This window comes from Carassius auratus, chromosome 6 (assembly GCF_003368295.1).
Source record: "Carassius auratus strain Wakin chromosome 6, ASM336829v1, whole genome shotgun sequence".
Taxonomy (NCBI): domain Eukaryota; kingdom Metazoa; phylum Chordata; class Actinopteri; order Cypriniformes; family Cyprinidae; genus Carassius; species Carassius auratus.
The window spans coordinates 1268119-1277468 of NC_039248.1; the positions used below are offsets into that span (position 1 = coordinate 1268119).

The 9350-nt window shown below is 40.1% G+C and overlaps 3 protein-coding genes across 5 annotated transcripts in view; 1 reads left to right on the forward strand and 2 right to left on the reverse strand.

Moving 5' to 3' along the window:
• Positions 1-234: 234 nt before the first annotated feature.
• lgals2b (lectin, galactoside-binding, soluble, 2b) lies at positions 235-4202 on the forward strand. Of its 3 annotated transcripts, XM_026256092.1 has the most exons (5): positions 235-289; positions 2420-2499; positions 2709-2865; positions 3953-4106; positions 4140-4198. In XM_026256092.1, exons 1-4 carry the CDS (start codon positions 287-289, stop codon positions 4097-4099), a joined length of 387 nt encoding a protein of 128 aa, XP_026111877.1. In that variant the 5' UTR covers positions 235-286; the 3' UTR covers positions 4100-4106; positions 4140-4198. The 3 variants fall into 3 exon arrangements, with proteins under 3 accessions (XP_026111877.1, XP_026111871.1, XP_026111881.1); XM_026256086.1 differs by having other exon boundaries at positions 237-289; positions 3953-4202; XM_026256096.1 differs by lacking the exon at positions 235-289 and adding an exon at positions 1821-1845 and having other exon boundaries at positions 3953-4202.
• Positions 4203-4348: 146 nt separating this feature from the next.
• On the reverse strand, positions 4349-8447 carry LOC113089617 (urotensin-2 receptor-like). The gene has a single exon (XM_026256074.1). The coding sequence runs from the start codon at positions 7416-7418 to the stop codon at positions 6396-6398; it is 1023 nt and encodes a 340-aa protein (XP_026111859.1). The 5' UTR covers positions 7419-8447; the 3' UTR covers positions 4349-6395.
• A 418-nt stretch (positions 8448-8865) lies between these two features.
• The window catches only part of LOC113089601 (arf-GAP with dual PH domain-containing protein 1-like), an 11157-nt gene continuing 10672 nt past the window's right edge, over positions 8866-9350 (reverse strand). Inside the window, exon 11 of the mRNA XM_026256072.1 lies at positions 8866-9350. This exon is cut by the window's right edge and continues 375 nt beyond it. The gene's annotated coding sequence lies outside the window, so the exon portion shown is untranslated.

The following is a 9350-nucleotide window of genomic DNA, read 5'->3' on the forward strand; positions in this document are numbered from 1 at the left end:
ATTTTACGGTTCTGAATCAAAGCTGGCATTTTATTGTGCTGATTGCCATAAACATTCTGCACATCTGTTAATATGGAGACAAGCTCTTTAAAGACGTCTGGAGTGTCGAACAGTGCTGTGTGTGATCATGTTATGTTAAATCAAACAGTCTATTCATGATGGAAGATAAGTGTGATTGGCTCACTCTTACTGCTCTGCTCCTATTGGCTGGAGGGTCTGGCCCCGCCTCCTGAGTTTATAATGAGGGGCGGCAGGTGAACGAGACACACAACTGCAGCTCCACAAGATGGTGAGTGACATCACTTCCTTTCACTAACTCTACTCTACTCTATTCAGTGTCACAGTTGCTCAGAGTGAGTCACAGTCACTTTTAGCTGTGTGTTGTGTTGAATCAACAGCATGAAATGATGAAATCAGTGTTTCTTCTGAAGAATCTGACCACAGCAACACCGTGATTGCAAAATGAAATGTCAAATGAATTAAGAAATTACTCTTCAGGCGAATTTTGGTATTATTTAGAAATAACATGAAGCAATCCAGAATGAGCTTCATTTTAAAGACTTAATATGACTGGTTAATTATTACCAATTAACCTGTTAGTCATTATGGGATTCACAGCTGAAAGTGCTCTACCTAAGTTATAAATGTAACAGTTTCCTACTTCAGTTTGTTTCAAACATAATTTGGGTGTCTTTGGAAAGAAGACCCTTTGGGCTTTACTTTTTATCAACCAGATTCGATAATGCTCAAAAAATTTAAAGTTAGACATTGAAGTGCCTTGAATGAAGGTGTTTTTTTTTTTTTTTTTTTTAACCAAACTTAAGTATTTTTTTTATTTGAGATATATATATATATATATATATATATATATATATATATATATATATATATCAAAATAAACATGAAATCAGTCCTCGGGCAGTCTAGAAAAGTAACACACCCCCAACCCCCCAAAATATAATAAAATATATTTCCCAATAGTATTGAAGGCTTCTACAAACTATTAAGTCAGTAAACATACCGCTGCATAGTTTTTTTTTTTCTCAGTTATAAAACGCTAGGCAGAACCCTAGACATCGTATAAGTGATTTATTTTAGCACTAGAAAAATACAATAAGATTAAGAAAGAGTAAGAAAAAAAAGAATAATAAGAAAAAATAAAAAAGATTTAACTTTGCCAATCACACAAGATCCCTGAGATTGCTAGAAATGCAGCATTTACAATGAATTACGATGCAAATAAGTGCTGATGTGCTGATGGCCATTTATACAGATGATAATAACGATTGCCGTGATCATTCAGTGATAGCGAGCTGATTTGGGCTGATTTGCGCTCAAACAGATGGTAATCATGCAGATACATTCACATTCAACATAAAACACACTATCGCATATATAAACTGTTTAAAAATAAACGAATCAAAGGAATATGCGATCGCTGTAAGCTCCGCCTCCATCAGCTGACAGGTGCGTCAGAGCGCGTCACATGATCCCAGGGAGTGAGCGCCAAATTCAAATAAACGATCTTCCGCCTATGTTTCATTCATTCTTTATTCAGGTGGATCGCTTCATTCTGTTTGTGACACTGTACACTGCAAAACCATGCCGTGTTTTTACTACCAAGACGCAGTTTCCCACCGTGAGTTATTCCATATCGGACACAAACCGTTCTTTCGCTGAAGAACTGAAACGTAAACAAAGGAATTATGATCCATATTACAACGTGATTGCTTCGTTGGACTAAACATGCTTCATGAGATGTCGTTCAGTGGACCCTTACCTTCCTAACTGAACCATGATTTACAGATGTGGATGTGTTTATGACTCGTTATTACCACGGATCTGGTATGTACAGCGTTTCTAATGTTCATGTTTGTATGTGTACTGCTTACACAAATGTAGCAAATACAGTCTTTATAAGCTTTCCATTGAAAAACAGCGATCTGTCGTCGATGCTTGAGGCTTAGATCTTTATAATGATACATAGTTTGTCAAGATTAAATTTGTCCCATTTCATTTAATCTATTCATAATCACTGACACGTGCGAGTTTAGGGGCGTCCTGCGTTCCTGTGCTGGCTAACAGGTCTTAAGATGAAAAATACACCTGTGACTTGGAAGTGCCAGCACATTTTAATATCAGGATTTTCAGGGTCTGTATGTCGATCAATATTCGCTCACTGGGTCTTCCTGTTCACCTCTTTATGACTTTATCATCAGAGGTTTATCATTAAGCTTGGGTTCGGCTGCTCAGATCCTGTCCAACCGTTCCTCTTATCCACAGAATCACAGGTGTGACAGTAATGTGACCGATACATCATCACTGAAGAATAAAAGACCATCTGAACCTCACAGCTCTCACATCAACTCTCTTATGATCTCAGACTGAGAAATGTGATTGGGTCTGATGTCTCTCTCAGGTGTTCACCGTAAAGGACATGAGCTTTAAGGCCGGGATGGAGATGAAGGTCTCTGGAAAGATTAAACCAGGCTGTGACACGTGCGTACATCTGCTTATAGACCTTGAGAAAGTCTGTTTTAAATCCGTTTGTGTGGAACATATATATTGCATATAGATTGTATGCAATTCACGTGCAGTGAAATCAATAAGATTAGCAAATATAAATTAACTGAGCAGACCAAAAGTGTCAAGAAAGCACTTTTCTATATCATGATAGAAACTGTCCACGCACGTCTCTCTGTCCTCAGGTTCTCCATCAACATCGGTCACGACGCAGACACAATCGCTCTTCACTTCAGCCCTCGCTTTAACAGCAACGTCATCGTGTGCAACTCCAAGCAGGGCGACTGGGGCGCCGAACATCGGGAACCCTGTTTCCCCTTTCAACAGGGCGAGGAGTTCAAGGTGAGCGTCGGTGACCTCTGACCTTTGACCTCGCCCACGGCGCGAACCGCTCAAACCAGCAGCACGGTCATGCATTCGTGAGAAATTCTAGTGTTCTCTTTATTTGACCTTCACAAGGTTATTTACTTTCATATTTAAGGGCTGAATCTGGCATCCACACACTAAGCTGTTGTCATTCATGCTGCTTCAGATGAAGCTTCAAACATCAGTTGTTCTTTATCTGTGTTCTCCAGTGATTCCTGTATCTGGGTTAGTTCCCAGCTTTGGTCTTTTGACAGATTACAGTAACTCATGACACAAAGACCCATAAAGCGTCACTCTTTAGACGTATCGACCACTCGAGCAATAAACCGCCCACCGGTCAGAGGTTTGAGGATGAATACACTGCAATCACTCGCTTACAACAGCTTCTCATGTCTCAAAATACACATTTATAAATGCCACTGCATTAGATCACACATTTATAACACATAAAGATGTACAAATCCCACAAATCTGATTTTTATTTTTTTTTTCTTTCTTGCAATTCGTTTTATCTCACGATTTTGAGGGGAAAGAGTCAGAATTACAAGTTGTAATTGCCTTTTGTATCTTTTTTTTTTTTTTTTTTTTAGCTTTTTATTCTATGGCAGTAATCTGAGAAAATCTGTTTGTTTTTTTTTACTCCGAAATTAACAGCACTGTGGAATATAAAACACATTTTTGCCTTGAATTTGAGAAATAAAAATGTTTCACCTTTGGTGGAATTCTGAGGGGAATAAAAAGTGAGATGTAAATTTTCCTCACAATTATGAGTTTACATCTAGTCATAAATCAAAAGTCACAATTATTTATTTTTTCGTTTTTATTTTATCCCACAGTAGAAACAAGCTTCCAGATCTTCCAGACTGACGTTCATAGATGTGAAAAGCGTTCTGTTCTGTATTGAGTTTGTCTGTGGTTAGTTAGTGGATGAAGTTGCTAGTTACTGTGATTCTCAACACCTGTAAAAGACCTGACTTCACACAGACTCTTGATCTGATACAGTGACGTTCAGATGTTTCTAAGTGCAGCTGAAGCTGATCTCACCGCCTCTCTCCTCCGACAGCTGAGCATCACCTTCAACAACGACACCTTCAACATCAAGCTCCCGGGGGGCACCATGATGAGCTTCCCCAACCGCTTCGGCGACGACGTCTTCAAACACATCCACGTGATGGGAGACGTGAAGATCACCAGCATTAAGATCAAGTGAGCAGGAAGTGACATCATCCCGTGGTTCCTCATGTGTCAGACCTCACTCCACTGAATGTACCAAAGAAAACCAGAGAGTCAAATAAATGCACTGACAGAATGTGTCTCGCTGTTCTTCTGTGTGTTCTTGGGGATTGAGAAGGTTCTCGTGCAGTGATGATGAAGCTACAGCCTTAAATAATAAAATAAATCCATGCAAAAAGTCAAAAGTAGGCTTTATCACCATCAACAGCAAAATACATACTTGTAGTACACAGTGACATAAAATCACTATTTGGTTTACAGTGACTACAAATGACTCTATAAAGTTGAATAAAAAGAATTCCTGCGAAAACAATCTGTAGTTTTAGCGGATGAGAAAGCTGAACGCTCTCAGTCTGAGCCCAGTGTGTGATTTCACATCAGTCGGAGAACTCGATTCAGAGAATCATTCAGCAATGTATTTCTCCTCCGTGTGATATACATACGAGTTCAGTTCAGAGTTACAGGATCTTCATAATCATTTACAGAGCGACTCGAAAAGACCAGAGCAGGAGCTGAGGAATGTGACGGACAGAAACCAGATTCCACACACACACACACAGCTATATATATATATATATACACACACACACATGCATCGATAAGAGTTCAACAACCATTGTCCGAATCATAATAGGTAAATGAACTTTATTTAGCTTGAACTTTTTACTAAATAAACCTCTGAAGAGACTATAAACGCACTCCTAAATCATCTGCACGAATCAACTTTATAAGCCACAGGTACAAAGAAATAAAATCAAGCACCATAAAGACTGTCCATCGGTGTAATAATTAAAACCTAGAGCTACACATAATGACTCTATCCACTTTACTTTATAATGCTGTTTTCTGTCAGTGTGCTGACGTCTGGTTCATTAGGTGGGGTAATAACGAGAAGAATAACGAAGAGCTGTAAACGTGCAGCAGAAATAAGCTGGATAGAGCAGCATTTGTCTGGTCTCAGGTCCAGACAAACCACAGTTAAAACAATGATAAATGTACATCATAAATGTCTAAGCATTAACCAGTGAACTCACTGCATAATGTAATAAAAGTGAGCAATATAATATATAACTAATAAAGCACCTGATCAACTTTTCAAAGGGAAGAGAAACACTTCCCATAGCTTCTGCTGTTGATGTCAAAGGTGTGTGTCCAAACAGCTACAGTACTTCTGTTACTCGACTATATGGTCAATTTTAAAATATCAACATTAATATACAAAAAGTAACATTAAGTCACAATAATTCATTTGTAGGTTAAACTTCAAACACTGACTCTGAGAAGCTGTCACAACGTTGATCTGATTGTTTTAGCGGCACATCATGTTGACTGCTGTATTAACCAATCATGTAAGCCAATCTCTCTGGCTGGCCAATGACAAGCCAGTGTGGAGTGTTTGAGAAACCTGTCAGAAAACAGTCATTATCTTTACAATTATGTTGCACTTGTGATGCAGAAAGGACACATTTTTGTACGAAAACTGTTTTGGTAATGTGTAAAGTAATGAGTAAAATACAGAACTGAAGCAACACCGGTTAAAATCTCAAAACAGTGGCTAGTTGCATAAACCGCTTAAACTGGTTTTACAAGTTGGTCATGTAGACTTTAAGACTGGACAAAACTTTAAATCAGTTACATATAATGTAGAGTGGGTTAATTTGAATCACTGGACTAACTTGTAGATGGACAGGATTTCCTAAAACCCTCTGAACCCTCTTTATTTGTGGGTCCTACCTGCTATTTCAGGAAAATCAAAATTTATTATTATTATTTTTTATGTTGGGAGGATTTTATGATACAATATTAATAATTCAATTATTTTATGTTGGGCATTTTTTGACAGTGAAGGTGAATGTTACTTATTTTTTGACCCTTTGTCCAAATAGTGCCCATACTTACATTTATTGATTAATTATTTTTTATGGGTTCACATGCAGAAGCTAATGTGAGAAAATAAGTACCTAAGTTTCATACCACTCCGATAAAACAATATTTTTCACCATTCGTTTCCTCTGTCATTCATTTTTGACCATGAAGATATCAAGTGGTTACCAAGTGTTACTTTGTATTTTTTGACTCTTTAACACATCCGTATCATGTTCACATAGCTAATGCGACAAAAGTCCCCAAGTATCATCACATTCCATTGAATCAAAAATTTCAAATTGTAAATTTCTTCGGTCAAGAGTGACCAGAGAGGCCCAAAGACTCAGTCTTAGCATAGTGGCTATGTTTACGCAACTGGACCCAGAATTTGTAACTCTCTCCTGAACTCATCCTATTTGATCTTCGATGGCGTTGACCCCGGCGGCCGACCCCTGGTCCCCTCGACTCGCCCCTGATGACTGACCTCTCTGGGCCAGGTAGTCCTGGTAGTTGCGTGTCAGTAGTGTATAGAGCAGTGGATTGACGCAGCTGTTTCCGTACGTCAGGCAGGTGACGAAGAAGTTGACGTAGGTGTGGGCAGCGGCCGACAGCGAGCGAAGCGACTCGGACGAGAAGAGCTTTGCCATCTGCCAACCCCAGAACGGCAGGAAACACGCCCAGTACGCCACCACGATGCAGAAGATCATTCCCACCACCTTGTGCTTCAGTCGGCGCCTGCGAGCGGACGACGAGGATCCGTGGGTCAGGTTGGCCTGGGCGGCCCAGTAATGCCGGGCGAGACCAGTGTAGAGTCCCACCATCAGCAGGCCGGGCAGCAGCATGCTGGTGAAGAACAGCGCGGTCAGATATGCCTTGAAAGCCTCGGGTGTCCATGTTGGGAAGCAGATGCGTTTGACGAGGCCCACCATACTGGGACGTCCCTCGCGGAGACGGATCATCACCATCATTGGGAGCGTCAACACGAACGCTGCCGCCCAGATTCCCAACGCCATCAGCCAGTGATTACGTGTGGTCGAGCGACGGGCTCGGAAGGGAGCGGCCACGGCACGGTAGCGCTCCAGACTCATGGCCACCAGCACAAACACGCTGGCATGCATGGTGAGCAGATCCAGACTCAACAGCAACCTGCAGCCCATTTCCCCAAAGAACCAGTCGTGGGCGAAGTAGGTGCAGACCACGAATGGGATGGTGCCCAGATAGAGCAGATCCGCCGCCGCCAGGTTGAGGATGAAGACATACATGGAGCCGGCGCGCCGCAACGTGGCCGATCGCATGATGGCGAGGGTGTACAGGTTTCCCGTCATGCCCAAAACACACATGGTGACAAGGGTGGCACCCATGAGCGGGGTGACCCAAACTACTCCCACACTTCCGGCTGCGGTGCTGCTGTTGGGCGAGTTACTCATCATAAGAAGATCTGGGGGAAATATATTAATTCAAATGTTCCCTATAAAACAGAGCTGTATTGTTTTCAAGAACAACCTCTCCACTGCACCAATGTTCTCTATAGTGGAAAAAAAGAGAAAAAGATGTTCTTCACATGAAGACAAACATAATTGATCACTGAAATCTTCCCAAAATCATTCTTCTGCTGTTGGGTAAGTTACTTATCGTGAGAAGATCCGAGAGAAATACATCAATTCAAGTGGTTCCTAATAAAACTGAACCTTGTTCTTTACTGGAATCAATGGTTCAAAGAAGAACCTTTAACATCCATTGAACTTCTCCATTGATCAAAATGTTCTTTATAGCGGATAAAGGTTATTAAGTCTTCTTTACATGAAGACAAAAATGGTTCTTTTAAGAACTGATCACTGAAAGCTTCCCAAAATCATTCTTTTCTGGCATCATTGCTGTTTTGCGAGGATCTAGAAGAAATAAATTCAAATGTTTCCTGTAAAACTGAGCTCTTTGTTTCACTTCTTTATTGGCACGGATGGTTCCATGAAGAACCTTTAACATCCATGGAATGTACTTTATAGTGGAAAAAGGTCCTTTAGATAATGTTCTTCAAATGAAAAAAATAAAAAGGAACTGTTCACTGAAAAGTTTCCAAAATGGTCCTTCTGTGGAACTCCTGTGAAAAACACCTTTTGGAACGTTTAGTTAGAAGATTGGTTTTAAGACGGAAAACAGACAGAGAAGCTTCTTCAAACATCACAGCACCAAATGAACACGGAGCAACAGTCCCTCTGTAACAAGTCCTAAACACACCCATGATCCGACTCAGCACTGTGGTAAAATAAACCTCCGTTCAGGACCATGCAGATGTTCCTCTGATGTTCTTCGCTGTATCCATGCAGCTCTGAGCGTGTGTCTTCAGCTCTTTGTGTTTGGTTGCTGTATGCGTCTTTGTTTCTGTCGTGTCTGCAGGTTTCTCTGATGTCCGTCTCTTCTCTCTCTTTCTCTCAGGTGAGTGTGATGTGACGTTCAGCGTTTCACACATCCCGGTCATGAGCAGCACTCAATAACCTTCCATTCACACTCACGTTCAAACACACAGCACACACATGTCCACTAATATCCTCCTCCAGCTCACATGACCAGTCAAAACCAGACCTCAAACACATGGTTAGATCAGTACTTTATTGAAAAGCTGCACCAAACCCTGAGGGATCGTAATACTACAGGAAAAGATAGTTCTGTCAAGCTTTAGTCCCCCTCATGTTGCTTCAGAATCTTCTCTTCCAGTGTAGCTCTGAAATCTCATTTGTGGCCATGTGTGTTGAAATATTATGATTGAACGGTCATGTGACACATGAGTACCAATGAGATTTGAAAGCTGCAGTAGATTTACAGTGACTTATATCTGTTCATCATATGATGGAAAACCTCAAAAATACAGTCTTGCAAAAGTTTTTTTTTTTTTTTTACCGTTACCATGTAACATTATGCTATAATGCTTTATTTTTTTGTCAAATCAGTTTATATAAAAGTAACATGACAAGATGTGCTAAAAAACTAAAGGGTGTGAACATTTTAGCAAGACATGATGGATAGTTTTATGACACTTATAATGTTTTTGGGCTTTTTTTTAATTTAAACGTGGTCACCTAAACATAACCTGTCATTATATGAAAAAAAGCAGCGCGAACATTCTGCTAAACATCTCCTTTTGTAATCCATAAAAGATAGAAACTCATACAGGTTTGGAATAACATTTGGTTGAATAAATAATGACAGGATTATATATATTTTTTTTATATTTTTTGACTGAACTGTCTCTTAATATGTGAATAAAAGGAGGTTTAGAATTAGAGAGCTGACTTTCACTTAAAATGTGTTGCAAATCGTTATAATTGTTCATGTTCATGTGAAGGGTCAGTGGTTAAATAACTTAA

What these genes read in the sequence shown, in the direction of transcription:
- lgals2b (XM_026256092.1), top strand. An exon ending in ATTAAACCAGGCTGTGACAC is followed by an intron (nt 2,500 to 2,708) that starts GTGCGTACATCT and finishes CTCTGTCCTCAG; the next exon opens with GTTCTCCATCAACATCGGTC. An exon ending in AACAGGGCGAGGAGTTCAAG is followed by an intron (nt 2,866 to 3,952) that starts GTGAGCGTCGGT and finishes CTCCTCCGACAG; the next exon opens with CTGAGCATCACCTTCAACAA.
- LOC113089617 (XM_026256074.1), bottom strand. Translation starts at nt 7,418, where the DNA reads ATGATGAGTAACTCGCCCAACAGCAGCACCGCAGCCGGAAGTGTGGGA.